Here is an 18138-nt window from a genome sequence, read left to right as displayed (position 1 = left end):
GCTTGGGAGTGTGGTGCCAGGAAAATAACCTCTCACTCAACGTCAACAAAACAAAGGAGATGATTGTGGACTTCAGGAAACAGCAGAGGGTGCACCCCCCTATCCACATCGACAGGACCGCAGTGGAGAAGATGGAAAGCTTCAAGTTCCTTGGTGTACACATCACTGACAAACTGAAATTGTCCACCCACGCAGACATTGTGGTGAAGAAGGCGCAACAGAGCCTCTTCAACCTCAGGAGGCTGAAGAAATTTGGCTTGGCACCTAAAACCCTCACAAACTTTTACAGATGCACAATTGAGAGCATCCTGTCGGGCTGTATCACCGCCTGGTACGTCAACTGCACCGCCCGCAACCGCAGGGCTCTCCAGAGGGTGGTGCGGTCTGCCGAATGCATTACCGGGGGCAAACTACCCGCCCTCCAAGACACCTACAGCACCCGATGTCACAGGAAGGCCAAAAAGATAGAAGCACAAGCATTTCGCTACACCCGCAATAACATCTGCTAAACACGTGTATGTGACAAATACAATTTGATTTGATTTGATTTGATTCCAATAGGCATTAAACATAACTTTGCAAGCCAGGATAATGTGACTTGCAGGCCTGATGTGACCTGTAAACCAGGAGATTCTTAACACCACTGTGTTAGGGTATAACTAGGCCCTCAAAGAAAGGCCAAAGTATTTTATAACTAACCAAAGATAGACCAGAGCCTGTCGTTTCCAATGGGAGCAAATTAATCATAGTGGGCAGAACAAACAAGGAGGTGGGCAGAGCCAAGCACGAGCTAGTGAGATCCTATTGGCGTGTTCTAGCATTTATTTGCATATTTCCGTTAGGGAACGCCTACTCTGTGAAGTGCGCATGTGCAATAACTCAATTCGCCCCTTGCCTTCTAAACAACAAAAAAAATTAAAACTTTGGCAAATGGTAAAGTCTACAAAACGCAGTCTACTCTATTTGTTACAGATTCTAGTTTTGGAAACAGAAAACTGTATGGAGATCAAATGTTTCATCAATGACAAAATTAGCAGAATGTCAGCCAAAATCCATTTCGCTCCATCATCTCCCACTGCCGGGCCACTGGGCTTCCTCTCACCACCATATTTGGTAGTGAGTGGAAACACCAATCGGATGCTTCACATTTATACATCCGGTGAAATATCTGACTTATTGTTTTATCTGTGGAAAGGCCTTATGATATACAGTATGTAATGTAGTGTCATAAATAATAAAATTTTAAAGGCTAATAAGGCTGGTGGAACCGTTCATAGATGGTTCTAGGTAGACAGTTTTATTTGGCAAATACAGCGGTACGCAGCAATGCGTAAAACTCTACAGTGCGGTATAACGGCGCACTGGAGAAAACAAAGCACATGGGTGAATATCCCGGCGATACAATACATATAGCTCCACCAAGCTATCGTCACCTCCACATGAAATCAATCACACACAAAGACATGGGAGGGCAGAGGGAATACTTATACAGGGACTGATGAGGGGATATGAACCAGGTGTGTGAAATAAACAAGACAAACCAAATGGAATGATGAGATGAGGAGCGGCAGTGGCTAGAAGGCCGGTGACGACGAACACCAAAGCCTGCCCGAACAAAGAGAGGAGGCAGCTTCGGAGGAAGTCGTGACACTAGGAAGAACCTTTAGATTATAAAATGATTCTTGGTAGAACCCTACATAGAGGGTTCTAGATAAAACCCTGTGTAAAGGGTTCTACCCAGCACCAAAAAGGGTTCCCCTATGGGGACAAACTGAAGAACCCTGTATGGTTCTACTTAGCACCTTTTTTTCTAAGCATGTACATACAGTACCATGAGTCAGTGAATGAGGGACCAGTATTACTAGACATGAGTCAGTGAATGAGGGACTAGTATTACTAGACATGAGTCAGTGAATGAGGGACCAGTATTACTAGACATGAGTCAGTGAATGAGGGACCAGTATTACTAGACATGAGTCAGTGAATGAGGGACCAGTATTACTAGACATGAGTCAGTGAATGAGGGACCAGTATTACTAGACATGAGTCAGTGAATGAGGGACCAGTATTACTAGACATGAGTCAGTGAATGAGGGACCAGTATTACTAGACATGAGTCAGTGAATGAGGGACCAGTATTACTAGACATGAGTCAGTGAATGAGGGACCAGTATTACTAGACATGAGTCAGTGAATGAGGGACCAGTATTACTAGACATGAGTCAGTGAATGAGGGACCAGTATTACTAGACATGAGTCAGTGGGCTAACAGGAATTATTAACCACCAATGTACAGACAGTCACAAGACAATGCGAACTGAAGGGTATGTTAGGCATTATTGAATTGTCATTGTGGTCAATGTGTAATCCATACACTCACATAGGCTACACACACACACACACACACACACACACACACACACACACACACACACACACACAATATAGGCTACAGTATATTGACGTAAAGTATGTATTGATGTAAAATATGTAATTACACCTCTAGAATAGCAGCCTTTCCTATTTAAACCACACATCCTCCCTCCACTAACTCAGGGTGTGTGAGTGTATGTGTGTGTGTGTGTGTGTGTGTTTGTGTGTGTGTAGCCTATGTGTGTGTGAGTGTATGTGTGTGTATGTGTGTGTGTGTGTGTGTGTGTGTGTGTGTGTGTGTGTGTGTGTGTGTGTGTGTGTGTGTGTGTGTGTGTGTGTGTGTGTGTGTGAGTAGTCTACCTTTACTATCCTGTTGGGTTCCAAAAGACAGTACAACAAGGACAGTACAAGGGGACATTTCACTGGTCCCCAAAAGGAAAAAGGCTATGTTAGGTTTAGGGTTCAGGTTTAGGAAATAAGAGTAAGGGTTAGGTTTAGTGTTAGGGTTAGGGGTTTGGAGTGGCGCAGTGGTCTAAGCCCGACAGGATGCTCTCTAGAGATCCTGGTTCGAATCCAGGCTCTGTCGTAGCCGGCCGCGACCGGAAGACCCATGGGGTGGCGCGCAATTGGTCCAGGGTAGGGTAGGGGAGGGAATGGCCGGCAGGGGTGTAGCTCAGTTGATAGAGCATGCCGTTTGCAACGCCAGGGTTGTGGGTTCGATTCCCAAAGGGGGTATGAAAAATAATAAAAAATAATGTATGCAATAACTGTAAGTCGCTCTGGATAAGAGCATCTGCTAAATGACTAAAAATGTAAAAGGTTAGGGAAAATAAGATTTTTTGGTCCCTACTTGGATAGAAAAACCACCGTGTGTGTGTGTGTGTCGGTGGGTGTCTGTGTGTGTTGACTTCTCTGGTTCCTTTTATAAACATACACTTGGTTACTCTACCTCCATGCTCACTCTTTACCTCAATTACCAGTAAAACTATACATTTTACCCCCCTTACCACCCTTTTATACCTCAATTACTAGTAAACTGATCCAGTTTGGGCTTTTAAACGACATTACGAGGGCCTACACCCATTTCTCCCTAAAGCATATTATACTACAGTCTAAACTGACATACTATGTCAACAGTGAGCTTCGGAGAGCACAGTCCAAGCTTCACTTCTCTATTCCTGAAAGCCTTCCATAGCCTGTGGCTTTTACCATTACGTCAGTCTGTCTGTCTATACAGGAATCCCATTTTTGTTACTAGTCTTAACTAAACTTTGTATCTGGTGGCAAACACAGAACATCCTAGCCTATGTTACTGTCCTTTGGGTTGTAGAATGTTACTGTGCCTAGTTTAATAAATGTTTGCACAGGCCTATTAAGAGCATTGGTAGTATTTTATTGTTATGTTTATTACTTTGCATACTTCTAGGAGGGTAATAATGTCTGTGTAAAACATTGGTTTACATTATACAGTCCTCTGCCCCATAAACTATAGCTTTATGTTTCTAGACCACTAAGCTGAGAGAGAGCAAGAGAGAGAGAGCGAGAGAGAGAGAGAGAGAGAGACAGAGAGAGAGAGAGAGAGAGAGAGAGAGAGAGAGAGAGAGAGAGAGAGAGAGAGAGAGACAGAGAGAGAGAGGTCAGCTAGCACTTCAACAACCACTTCTTCTCTGAACAATGCTTGGCTGTTGTTGTTTACAAAGAACAAGGGAAAATAGACGAGTGTAACATCATGGCTACATATTCATGCAAATACTTATTCAGCCCAAGCTCAATGAAAACCCTCTTTGACAACATTTGCTAAATCAGCCTCCATCACATTTTCACTGTCAAACATTAGCACTTGCTTGCTTCAGTGTCGTCGAAAAGAGGACTACGTATTGTAGCCTCCTTCTCTAACTAGACGTATTTTCTGTCACTAGAAAATTGATACCATATTTGGTCCCACATTAAAATAATCCCTGATATTTAGGGATTTAGGTTGGGAGATAATTGTCATTTTTTTCATTCCAATTGAACCACGAATGAAGCTTGGCAGTTGGCACCACTGTGTGAATTTGTGCCAAGCTGGAGAGGCTAGGAATAACTGACTGTAGGGAAGGGAGGGTACACTGGCATCTCACTGGCATCTCCGTAACCCAACACTGGTTTCTATAACCAGTCTGTCTTAACATGGGCTAATAGGGAGTACTTCAAATAGCTGGGCTAATTCTCATCATGTATAGGCTAACTCTTGACAGTTTATCACTGTAAATGCGTTGTCAATGGATTAGATGATTGTGAAACTAATTTTAGGTTTTACTTCCCTAATAGAGCTGAAATGGTTGGAGAGAGCGCTAACATGAGCAAATCATTGGGATATGAGAAACACCCACACACTCATACAGACGTTCATGTAGATACGTATTTACGCACGCACACACGAGCTTCCTTGTAGTTTGAGTTGCAATGATATTTACAGTAGGCTATAAAGAGAACCCCCTAACCCCCCCCACCTCCCCCACACACACTCACCTATCTGATCCTCGGGTATGAGTGATTCGATGGGCGGGTCCAGTTCGGAGCTCTGCGTTAGGTAGGCCTTCATCTGGGTCATGAACTGTCTGAGGGTCTGCAGCAGGTCTAAGCCTGACGTATGACACCCCTTATTCTCCTGTACAAAACTGATATAATCCTGAACCAGGCATCCAAAGTAGGAACTCTTGTCCCTGGAGAGCTCCGCTATCCTCCTCACGGCTCGCCTTTCTGGGGTCATGAACGTGCTGAAGACTCCAGAAACCTTTTGGAAGCTCAGCGCAACTTTGACCCCCACTCCGACCCCTCTCCGGCGGGCTTTGAAGGGAGGACGGAGGCCCTGGTCCAGGTCGTTCTCCAGGCTGACGCCGTAGTCTTCCTCTTCTTCGTCGCAGAGGTCTTCGTCGTCGCTGCTGTCCTCGTTGTTGCCATGGTGATGGCGTACTCTGCGAGGGGGGCTGGCGGGGAGGGAGAGGGGAGGGTGGGAGTAGTCCAGAGAATCTGAGGAAGAGGTGGAGATGGACATGTCGCTCAGCCTCCCCTCTCGTCCCTCTTGTCTGGTGGTCTTACCCAGAGGGCTGGGGGGGCTACCAGCACCATTTCCCACTATGGAGGGAGCGGGTATGGGCGGTGCCTGGCAAGGGGGCAGCTTGGCGCGGGACAGAGCCTTGGCGATAGTCTCATCGTCAAGAGCAATGTGGCACCGGTGGGCGTCGATATCAGGTTTTTTGGGGCGTGGGGGAGGAGGGTGATGAGGGTGTTGGTGGGGCACGGGGATGGGGGTGCTGCTCGTCTTCTTTTTGGACGGACTGCTGTGCCGGGTGCCCATGGGAGGGCGAGGGGCGGGGCGAAGGTTCTGATTGGATGAGGGTTGCAGTGGTTGCCTGGCGACAACAATGGCGGCGGGCGTTTCGGGCATGCTGCTCTTGGGCTTCTGGGGAAGAGGGGTGGGGGGAGGGGGAGCTTGGCGGCGGCGCTGGGAGAGGGAGCGGGGGGGCGGGGGCCGAGGGGGGCGTGACGTCCTGTTCACCTTGGGGGTCTCTCCGTTGGGGTCCGTGACAGGGGCCGAAGACGTCCCACCGGTAGTTCCCGGGCTGGGGGTGGAGTGTGTGACGTAGGGGGAAGGAGGGGAGGAAGAGGATGGTGTGTCTTCCTCAAGCCGCCGGTTAGTCTGGAGGAAGAGGGGGTTGATGAAGCAAAGCGCCCCGTTGGACTGGCTTCTCTCCAGGCGAGAGGAGGAGGAGGAAGGGGTACGAGCTGGAGGAACGCTGTTGTGGCGAGTCACACTCTGTTTCTCTTGTGTCCTCTCTGTACCCTGGTTGTCACGGTCTCTGTCAAGGAGCTGTGATGGAGAGCGTGAGGGAGAGGTTGTCCTTCGTAGGCTGCCTAGAGCAGAGTGCCAGAATCCTAACAGGAGAAAAGAGATTGGGAATCATTAACAGAGTCCACACACTGTATACATTGAAAAACCTCCAATAGCTGCCTAACCACAACCGGACCCAATAACACTCAAAGTCATGATAACCATTCAAACACACAGACAGACACCTTCACACACAGACACATACATACCCTCATACACAGACACATACATACCCTTATACACAGACACCTACATACCTTCATACACAGACACCTACATACCCTCATACACCGACGCCTACATACCCTCATACACCGACACCTATATCCCCTCTTACACAAACACCTACATACCTTCATACACAGACACCTACATACCTTCATCCATAGACACATACATACCCTCATACACAGACACCTACCTACCTTCATACACAGACACCTACTAACCACCTAGCCCTAACCTTGACCCAAACACACTAAAAAACGCATAAACACCCACAGGAACTACCACCAACACCACTATTCCACTTACTTTAGTTCACTGATACATCCACAATATAGTGCAAATAGCACTGTAGTTAGGCAGTCAACCTTCTTTATATCCCTCTCTTTCTTTCTCTCTTTTTTCTCCGTGATCCTACGCTCTTCTGAGGCGGTGGAGAATGTGGTGAGCTCAGCCCAGAACGCTGTCCTGACAGACCCAGAGAGACGGAGAGGGAGTCACACATGCAAATTCCACAGGGGTGGTGGGAGGTCTCTACACACTGGATTGGCCTACAGTAATGTATAGGCCCTCCTCTTTCCTGATCACCCTCTTCCTCCCTTCTCTTTGACTGAGTTTCCTGCTACAATGCAGGACATTGGTTTCCGTTATGATCGTCTCTTCTGTTTTTTCACTTGTATCCACTGAATCAGGCTATTGTTTGCTGGCACTTGGCACACAAGTCTCTGTGCTAATTCATCCAGAAGAACAATCACACACCAAGAAAGACATTACAGAATTATTAATGTAATGTAATAGAATTGAAGGACTGATATAAATTGTTCCATAAGTTAAACTTTAGAGGACTGCGAAGCATGTTCTGTATGCATTGAATTCCACAAACACACACACACACACACAACCTCTGCACAGCAGCACACCTGGGACGATAGAGCGTGACGGAGCTATGTCGGGCAATGCTTCAAAGGTCTTTGCATACCTCTCTGTCTAGGGACTGAAAAACTCTGTGGTATTGGTGATATGCCCACGTGAGAAACATGACCTCTGGAGCTAGACTGAGACAGGCAACCTCTCCCTGCTCTTTACCCCACCTAGAGTGCACTCATCCTGGGCTGGATTTAGTAGTGACCCCCCCGGGGGAATAGCCTGGATGGATCTCCTGCAGAGCTTTACTGATAGTTCAAAGGACATTTCTTCTTCCATTACTTTCTGAGCCTTGGACAGGATCTGTACCCAGAGCTAAATTGTATGTCAATAATGTATTCATAACTTTTGGTAATAGAGTATACTGCAACAAAGTGATTTACTTGAACAAACTCAATTCAGTTGGGGGAGCCATGATCATTATTCCCTTCATGAACTTGTAGTTAATATTAATAATTAATATACCACAACAGTTACTTTTCCATGCACATGTTGGAGTTGTGAATCAAAATAATTAATTAACTACGTTGAAACGACTTAACCGAGCCAAAGTCTGCTGTCCTTGGAGAAACCTTTGATAAAATCTTGGTGCCGCAAAACAATATCCTTTGTGCCCCCTGAGAGAGAAAATACCCATGATACATGTCTGTACAGGATTTACCCCAGTGTTTTAGCTAAAAGGCTCAGACTTCTCTGTAAAACACTGAAGACACACTGGTGTGGGTGTAAGCCTCCACGGAAACACTGCACCAGAAACGTAATAAAAAAATATTTATATATTTGAGAGGTTTCAAGATTATTTGCTTTCTTGGTACCCTACAGTATATGGACAGACAGCATGCATTTCATTCACGTGTTTCATACAATAACATAGATGTTTTGAGATGTGACTGCAAAGATTCCATAACATAGACATAAATATCCATTTTAAATAGAACCTATCCATTGGAGAAGGGAGTTTCCCTAAATGATTGTGTCAGCATGCTAAGAAAATATCCTCATGTAGACTCGCGCTACATACATCTAACCTGTCTGTCTGTCTGTCTGTCTGTCTGTCTGTATTTACAAGGGTGTTTGTTCTTCACTGGTTGCCCTTTTCTTGTGGCAACAGGTCACAAATCTTGCTGCTGTGATTGCACACTTTGGTATTTCACCCAATAGATATGGGAGTTTATCAAAATTGGATTTGTTTTCAAAGTCTTTGTGGGTCTGTGTAATCTGAGGGAAATCTTTCTCTGTCTCTCTCTCTCTCTGTGTCTCTCTCTCTGTGTCTCTCTCTCTGTGTCTCTCTCTCTCTCTGTCTCTCTCTCTGTCGCTCGCTCTCTCTCCCCAGGGTAACCATGCATACATGAGGGGTCGGGGTAAGCACATGCCTGGCTTGTGTGTGTGCCTGCGTCCATGCCTGTGTGTGTGTGTGTGTGTGTGTGTGTGTGTGTGTGTGTCCCTGAGTTATGCGGCCTGCTTGGAGGAAACTGACTCACACACTGGAGTTTCAACCGAAATAAACTAAGAATAACATGACAGAGTGACTAACTAAATCTGCCATGAAACCAGACCACACTGGTCAGCATGAGTTAACTAGAATAACATATACAGTACATACAGGACAGGGGAAAACTAATAGACGGTATCAGTAGCCTCAGCACCTGTACACATAGAAATGTCACTTTTTACATAATGGATTTATGTACTCAAGGAGACACAGCCCAAAACATGTGTATGTTGATTTGGATATACTGCCTTCAACAATATGAAATAAATCAATGCAAGAGCATGAAGTTATGCTGTCTCCTTCTATATCAATTTATTATGGGATAATGAATTGGCTTATAGCCCCCTTTTGGGGAAATTCTCCACTTTTCAACATCATATTCATTATCTTCAGCGCCATACGAGTCGAGGTTTAAAGGGATAGTTTGGGATTTTGGCCCTTTATCTACTTCCCCAGAGTCAGATGAACTCGTGGATACCATTTGTATGTCTCTGTGTCCAGTATGAAGGAAGTTAGAGGTAGTTTCGCAAGCCAATGCTAATTAGCGTTAGCGCAATGACTATGGGAACAGTATGCTAGCTGTTTCTGTATACTTCCAGTCATTGTGCTAACGCTAGTTAGCATTGGCTTGCGAAACTACCTCTAACTTCCTTCATACTGGACGCAGATACATAAAAATGGTATCCACGAGTTCATCTGACTCTAGGGAAGTAGATAAAGGGCCTCATTGCCAGAATCCCAAACTATCCCTTTAAGACAGAAGAAAATAGAGCTGAGCACATTCTACCCATCTATTACTGTACTACCTGCTCCTAGTTGGGCCACCTCCTCCAGGTCCTTCTGAGTCTTGGAGGCTGCAATGGCTTCTGGGAGATTCAGGGTGAAGGGAAGGACATCCCTGAAAAGATAAGAGAGAGGGTGATCCAACTATGTCTATAATGTCCCACAGATATTCTGGAGATTCCGACAGTGGACTTTCCCAGTTTGTCCTCTGTATCTCCTCCTGCTAGCTGGACTTGTGTTCTGTCCTCAGCATGGGCGGTGTGTTCAATAGGGCGATATGGGCGACGCACTGCCAAACGGGAAAAGGAAGGGATTTTTTTTCTAATCAATTATATCATGGCAACAGTAGTTCAGTGTTCACGTCTGATCTGCCAGCCACTAAATGTCCAATCAGGCTAAAGTCGTGCTTCAAATGTCCCCGCCCGTTTTGGGGCGATTTCAGTCAGGTTGAAAATCGCCCAGAAGTCTCTCATAGCCTCTAATGTAAAATATTTTTTTCTTCTAATTTCTGAGCTTTCAATACATTCTCTATGGGTGTCTGAGGGCTTGCACTTACGCGCTTTCGTCATACGTAACGTAACGTAACCATGAACGGCAGACAGCAACGCTTGGACAGCGACTGGTGTAACCGACATGCACCATCTTTCAGAAAAGATTAAGAAAAATGAGCTGTCAAAGACCCACATTGATAGCTGTTTGAGATTGTCTGCTTTGGTGAGAGTGAATATTGCCACTCAACTGGATGAGGGATACAGGCTAGCTGTCCGCCGCCACAACGATGAGGTTAGCAACAGCAGAGTCGTGAACACTGTCTACGAGAATCGAGACGACCTCATAGAATGTTTTGAAGCCATCCGGACGGGTTCATTGGGTTCATTTGACCAGCCCACCGTACCAGAAGCTACAGAATAAGGACATCGATGCTGTCTTTATCAAACGTGCCCTCGACAGCTTCGCAAGCAGTGTGCAGGCCATAAGGTAAGATAAAGATTAAACAATATCATTCGATCTTTCTCAAAGCAGAGCTTTATTTGAAAATGTATGCATGAAAGGAGACTGCATTTGTGTTTGAAATTACATTATTGTCATTATACAGTGGGGAAAAAAAGTATTTAGTCAGCCACCAATTGTGCAAGTTCTCCCACTTAAAAAGATGAGAGAGGCCTGTAATTTTCGTCATAGGTACACGTCAACTATGACAGACAAAATGAGAAAAAAAAATCCAGAAAATCACATTGTATGATTTTTTATGAATTTATTGGCATATGATGGTGGAAAATAAGTATTTGGTCAATAACAAAAGTTTCTCAATACTTTGTTATATACCCTTTGTTGGCAATGACACAGGTCAAACGTTTTCTGTAAGTCTTCACAAGGTTTTCACACACTGTTGCTAGTATTTTGGCCCATTCCTCCATGCAGATCTCCTCTAGAGCAGTGATGTTTTGGGGCTGTCGCTGGGCAACACAGACTTTCAACTCCCTCCAAAGATTTTCTATGGGGTTGAGATCTGGAGACTGGCTAGGCCACTCCAGGACCTTGAAATGCTTCTTACGAAGCCACTCCTTCGTTGCCCGGGCGGTGTGTTTGGGATCATTGTCATGCTGAAAGACCCAGCCACGTTTCATCTTCAATGCCCTTGCTGATGGAAGGAGGGTTTCACTCAAAATCTCACGATACATGGCCCCATTCATTCTTTCCTTTACACGGATCAGTCGTCCTGGTCCCTTTGCAGAAAAAAGCCCCAAAGCATGATGTTTCCAACCCCATGCTTCACAGTAGGTATGGTGTTCTTTGGATGCAACTCAGCATTCTTTGTCCTCCAAACATGACGAGTTGAGTTTTTACCAAAAAGTTATATTTTGGTTTCATCTGACCATATGACATTCTCCCAATCCTCTTCTGGATCATCCAAATGCACTTCAGACGGGCCTGGACATGTACTGGCTTAAGCAGGGGGACACGTCTCGCACTGCAGGATTTGAGTCCCTGGCGGCGTAGTGTGTTACTGATGGTTGGCTTTGTTACTTTGGTCCCAGCTCTCTGCAGGTCATTCACTAGGTCCCCCCGTGTGGTTCTGGGATTTTTGCTCACCATTCTTGTGATCATTTTGACCCCACGGGGTGAGATCTTGCGTGGAGCCCCAGATCGAGGGAGATTATCAGTGGTCTTGTATGTCTTCCATTTCCTAATAATTGCTCCCACAGTTGATTTCTTCAAACCAAGCTGCTTACCTATTGCAGATTCAGTCTTCCCAGCCTGGTGCAGGTCTACAATTTTGTTTTTGGTGTCCTTTGACAGCTCTTTGGTCTTGGCCATTGTGAAGTTTGGAGTGTGACTGTATGAGGTTGTGGACAGGTGTCTTTTATACTGATAACAAGTTCAAACAGGTGCCATTAATACAGGTAACGAGTGGAGGACAGAGGAGCCTCTTAAAGAAGAAGTTACAGGTCTGTGAGAGCCAGAAATCTTGCTTGTTTGTAGGTGACCAAATACTTATTTTCCACCATAATTTGCAAATAAATTCATTAAAAATCCTACAATGGGATTTTCTGGATTTTTTTTTCTCAATTTGTCTGTCATAGTTGACGTGTACCTATGATGAAATTTACAGGCCTCTCTCATCTTTTTAAGTGGGAGAACTTGCACAATTGGTGGCTGACTAAATACTTTTTTTCCCCACTGTATATGGCCAGTGGTGTAATCTATCTTATTTTATATACTATGTGTACTGTACAGTGGTGCTCATAAGTGTATGAACACATTCTAAAGCTGACTAAAAAGAGGAATAAAAAAATAAAAAAATCATCTTTTGGAAATTGATCTTAATGACTTAATTAAAAAAGTTGGAAAATCCAACCTTTAAGGACACCAATTTTCTTTTCTTTTTTATTCCTCTTTTTAGTCAACTTTAGCATGGGATCATAAGCTTATGAGCACCACTGTATACTGTGCTGAACATCCAGGCTATGTGAGACACAAAGGCTAACTTAAACACTAAAGACTTTATGCATCCCTGCCCATTTTAAGAGGAACTGAAGTATTTGTACTATACATGGATACATTGCATATACCTGTGCATCACATAGACAACAATACTGTACAAAGCCAACAAACACATTGGTCTGTTTGCCTTCAGGGACTCCTCTCAACAGCAGCTGCAAGAAGCAACAGGAGCCAAAAGACCCAGAACAGCTTTGAGAGAAGAGGAGAAGCAGAGGCTGTCTGAAGAGGTCTGCAACACCATCCTGGATCACACCAAAGAAAGGTTCTCTTTCTCTGGCCACCTTGTGAGTGCTACCTTACTGCAAGCAGACATGTTTGAAAGGTACTGCCATTCAAAAAAATAAAAAATCTGTTCATGTTCATTTTTACAAATCTATACAATTGGCCAGAATATGGTTGTTCATATTTACAAATCTATACAATTGGCCAGAATATGGTTGTTCATTTTTACAAAGCCATACATATTGTTTATGCAGTGTTGAGGAATGTGAAAGAACACCCTTGATTATTTTTACTGTGATAACTTATTTTGCTTTTGTAAGCCAACACTTTTGAGATCAGTCAATAAATGCTTCTGGTATTGACTTATATGCTGCCCCTGTCTTCATGTTGTTGCTGGACATATCTTTTTAAAAATGTGTGTAGGTCACCTAAATCATCAGAAAAATTGCCCCTCCTGAGAATTTTTTCAGGAGCCGCCACTGGTCCTCAGGGTGGGTGATGTCACAGGGTGGTAGAAGGGGTTTGTCAAAACAAACACAACAGCAACTGGAGCAGAGAGGTGAGGAAGAGAGTGACATCACTGTGCTGTTACTGTCAACTCAAAGCCAACTAACAGAGCCTTGAGGCCTTAGCTAGTGAATGTCTTCACTAGCATCTTCACTAGCAATAACAATATGCTGACTAAAACATTCCTTATACTGTCAAATTTAATATGCAAGTTATTGAGGATATTTTCCCTACTAGGTCCCTTGTTATTAATGAACTATTGTATAACTCGAGCCAGGAGTTTTTTCATAGTCACGTCAAGTGAATAAGAAAAACTCCTGTCGCTAATGATAGTAAAATATATACTTATATTCTGTATTTTTTTTATGTTTATGTTTTATTTCCCACATTGAAACTGTGTTGTGTTGTGTTGGGCATTACTGGATATTACTGGACATTACTGGATATTACTGGATATTACTGGACATTACTGGATATTACTGGATATGACTGGATATGACTGAATATGACTGGACATTACTGGACATTACTGGACATTACTGGATATTACTGGATATTACTGGCACAGTGGCACTACTTTCCTTTCTTCTACTTCCCTGACCACAAGGGTTTTACCTCATTCCACTTGTAGGGTATTGTTGTATGTTTACTGTAAGTTGGTGTTTTGTCAGTTGAAACTAGGTTTTGCTGTATTGGGCATTATTGGGCATTGCTGACATTACCGTTTTTTAATGTTTAAGTTTCTATTTCTCAGTTGAAACAAAGTTCTGACGTATTAGGAAATACTGGAAACCCTGTTTCCTGTGCTGTAGCTCTGAGCTGTCTGTGAATGAGCTGGCATGAAGCTGGTCTAAAACCAGAAGTGAGAAGAGGGCAGTTGAGACAAGCTAGGTCCTGAGTGCTTACTGCTTACTTAGCACAATGTTATTTCCATCCATGGGCTGTTGGCTTCAGTTGCTGTAGCTCTCACCGCAGTGGAATGGCAACAGAGGGAGGAATGACAGAGGGAGTGGGGATAGGGTGGGACGGAGGGAGAGGGGGACGGAGGGAGGAGAGAGAGAGAGAAAGAGAGAAAGACAGAGCGAGAGATAGAACTTTGAGAACATGACTGTACCTGCTGATACAGTAGAAGGCCACCAGGCGAAACAGGTCTGCAAAACTGATCCCAGATCCTTCCAGAGAAAAGGCTGCAACCAGAGGAAGAACACAGAGAATCCATGAAAACTGTTCAGACTTTATTACGAGGTATAACACCTACAGCCAAATCAAGTCTTGGTTAGCTGCCATCTTGAAATATATGAGGAATTTCTCCCCATAGTTATGTTAGGTTAATGTCCATTCTAGCATACTACATGCCAAATACATTTCTTCATTCTAAGTAGTTTGATATGCTAGTTTGGACATTGAAACATTTGAGGCTAAATCCAACCCACATTCAAAAGGCCAAACCAGGCCAGAGAAGACACTTAATGTTGACATTAAAAAGGGGGAAATTCCTAGATATCCAATGTGCACATCTGGTAAGTCATCATTCCCTGGCATTATTACTATTCCATTACTCATTAGGTTTTTTTGTTATAATCCCAACAGTGCAGTAAATTACCAAAACTGTAAATGTCTCTCCAAGAGAAAACATCCAATAGGTAATAGCCAAATGCTACATGAGATTTGCCCTGCAATAAATATAGTGTGTGTGTGTGTGTCTGTGTCAGGGCTTTACTGTTTTATGGTCAAGATTAGCACTTTGAACAATGTCAGAGAGAGAGTCAAATTTTTCAGCAGTGGTGGAAGCGTGAAACAGGTCAAAGGAATCGTCAATGGAAAGCACACATAACGAGAGTGTGTGTGTGTGTGTGTGTGTGTGTGTGTGTGTGTGTGTGTGTGTGTTGAGGTAAAGGCAGGATGTGACATGGTTAAAGGTAGGTGACCTATGAGTATAGTCATGGTGTGATTCATTGTATATGCTGTTTGTTGTCTGAGAAATGCACAGTTGGGCGAATTGAAAACATGTTGAGTCATGCATCTGTTGCCTCCCGAGTGGCGCAGTGGTCTAAGGCGCTGCATCGCAGTGCTAGCTGTGCCACTAGAGATCCTGGTTCGTATCCAGGCTCTGTCGTAGCCGGCCACGACCGGGAGACCCATGGGGTGGCGCACAATTGGCCCAGCATCGTCCAGGGTAGGGGAGGGAATGGCCGGCAGGGATGTAGCTCAGTTGGTAGAGCATGGCGTTTGCAACGCCAGGGTTGTGGGTTCGATTCCCACGGGGGTATGAAAAATAATAATGTATGCACTCACTAACTGTAAGTCGTCTGGATAAGAGCGTCTGCTAAATGACTAAAATGTAAATGTAAAAATGTTTGCTAAAAATGTTTGAATATACTATAAGTAAACACTCCTTATGCAGAAGGCAAGTCATCATTTGGTTTAGGTACTAGGCCGGGTCGTCATTGTAAATAAGAATTTGTTCTTAACTGAAATGTTAGCATTAATAAATGTTATATTAATTACATTTAATGACTAGGCTGCGTGCTGTACTATAGCCAATCAGGAGTGTTAGCTGGGTTTTGGGACGTTACTGTACTGGATGAATAAAGGTTTAATAAATAAAATAAATAAACTGCACGCTGTTCCATTATGACACTCACTGTACTGACTCTCTCTGACAGGGAAGTCACAGACGCTGGCTCCTCCTGAGGCGTCATCATCACTGACCCTTAGAGAGAGAACTTTCCTCTGAAGAGTGGATGACTTCCTCACCAGGAATACCTGGACAGGAGAGAGACAGACAGGTTCATTAAGGGTTGACCTTTCAAAGTCACGTCAGTGACATCACCTGATCCATATGCTCACACCTGTCCATCAGCTTTAATCTCTTTTTCTGTTAGAATGCTAAAATGATAATATACAAGCCCTACAATAACAAAGGTCATACTGTGACCTTGAACCTTGACCCTCTCACCCCTGGAGGCTGCTGCAGCAGTATACGGGTGGCCTCCTTGTCACTGAGCGTGAGCAGTAGCCACACGGGGTGCGTATGCCTCAGTCTGTCCAGGACGCTCATCCGCCTACGCAGGGAGTCGTACCCAGAATCCCTTTCACCACTGGCGCCAGCGCAGGGCGAGGACTGGAGGTAAACCCCGCTCACCTCCCCCTCCAACCTGAGAGAGAGAGAGAGAGAGAGAGAGAGAGAGAGAGAGAGAGAGAGAGAGAGAGAGAGAGAGAGAGAGAGAGAGAGAGAGAGAGAGAGAGAGAGAGAGAGAGAGAGAGAGAGAGAGAGAGAGAGAGAGAGAGAGAGAGAGAGAGAGAGAGAGAGAGAGAGAGAGAGAGAGAGAGAGAGAGAATAAGGTACTGTCTCCATCTTTTGGTGAAAGAGTACATGATGCAGTGTCCCACAGAGAACTATCTAGGTATAGCATGTGAATAGTGACACAAATAAAATGGAGTCTACTGTCCCTTTCTTTTGCCTCACTCAAGTCTCCCCCATCACTAAATGTCTGTGTTGTCACTCTATTCAACTACATTGTTAGAACAAATCACAATACCTTATATTCAAACACTGACAAAAATGTGTACTAAGAATCCTAATAAGGTAAAGGACTGTGAAGGAGCAAAAAGTAGAGGATGAAAGGAGAGAGGGGACTTACCCCTGTAGAACCATAGGGTATGGGTCTCTGTCCTCTGTTGGGGAGGTCTGGACCATCTCTTGCTTCAGCTCCCCTATCTCCGTCGCAAACGTGTCTATCAGCTACACACAGAGGATAGACAGAGAGGGAGTGAACGACATGGAAGAGAAGCAGAGAGGGACTAGGTAAAAGATAGAGGGAGAGGCGGAGGAGAGGGTGAGAAGGTGAGAGCAAACGAAACAGATTTTGTGAGTAAGATGGAGAGAGAGATAGAGAGTGATCATGGTAGAGGTAAAGAATGAAAACAGAGATTGAGTAAGGTTGAAAGTAGAATGAAAAGAGAGAGGTAGAGAGAGAGCAAATTGAGAAATGTCCCTCACAAACAGAAAGGGAAGCACAACATGAGAAAGCAAGGAACAGGGAAACGGTTAGTCACTTTTCCTGTGTTTACCTCACTTCCCTCCCTGGGACAGGAAACATGGAGACAAAGCAGTGACAACCCACACACACACACACACACACACACACACACACACACACACACACACACACACACACACACACACACACACACACACACACACACACACACACGCATACTACTGACAGTACAGACACACATACACACACACACACACATACGCACACGCATAAGCACACACACACACACAGTCGCACCACTCCCCCATACACACACATCAGTCTTACATACTCAACTATATCTCTCACAGATACAATAAACACAATGTCTCCTAATCTAATCCTAATCTAGGGAAGCGTAAACATCTGGATGCTATCTATATTAACACAAAGTGCGTCCTAAATGACACCCTATTCCCTATGCAGTCCACTTCTTTTGACCTATCTTTTTCTCACTACATAGGGAATAGGGTGCCATTTGGAATGCAGACAAGGAGAAGGACACAGAGGAAGGATGAAGTGACTCAGGCCAACAGTGTTTGATGGATAAACCTCTCTCTTATCTGACAGGCTATTTCCATAGTGAAGATAAGTCTGCCCCCCCCAATGGAGCATTGGGCTACGATGACAACAGAACTAAATACAGTGAGGGAAAAAAATATTTGATCCCCTGCTGAATTTGTACGTTT

At 44.4% G+C, this 18138-nt stretch overlaps 1 protein-coding gene across 1 annotated transcript in view; it reads right to left on the bottom strand.

The window, feature by feature from the left end:
- Positions 1-18138, bottom strand: part of LOC121532515 (ras and Rab interactor 2-like) — a 63739-nt gene that overhangs the window by 21897 nt on the left and 23704 nt on the right. Inside the window, exons 4-9 of the mRNA XM_045214901.1 lie at positions 17051-17151; positions 16366-16564; positions 16052-16172; positions 14521-14593; positions 9695-9786; positions 4885-6291 (exon numbers count right to left, since the gene is read on the bottom strand). Of these exons, the coding sequence (XP_045070836.1) occupies positions 4885-6291; positions 9695-9786; positions 14521-14593; positions 16052-16172; positions 16366-16564; positions 17051-17151 (1993 nt within the window). The remainder of the gene's footprint in view (positions 1-4884; positions 6292-9694; positions 9787-14520; positions 14594-16051; positions 16173-16365; positions 16565-17050; positions 17152-18138) is intronic.

The sequence above is a fragment of the Coregonus clupeaformis genome, unplaced genomic scaffold, assembly GCF_020615455.1.
Source record: "Coregonus clupeaformis isolate EN_2021a unplaced genomic scaffold, ASM2061545v1 scaf0331, whole genome shotgun sequence".
Taxonomy (NCBI): Eukaryota; Metazoa; Chordata; class Actinopteri; order Salmoniformes; family Salmonidae; genus Coregonus; species Coregonus clupeaformis.
This window is presented reverse-complemented; position numbering and strand designations above follow the sequence as displayed.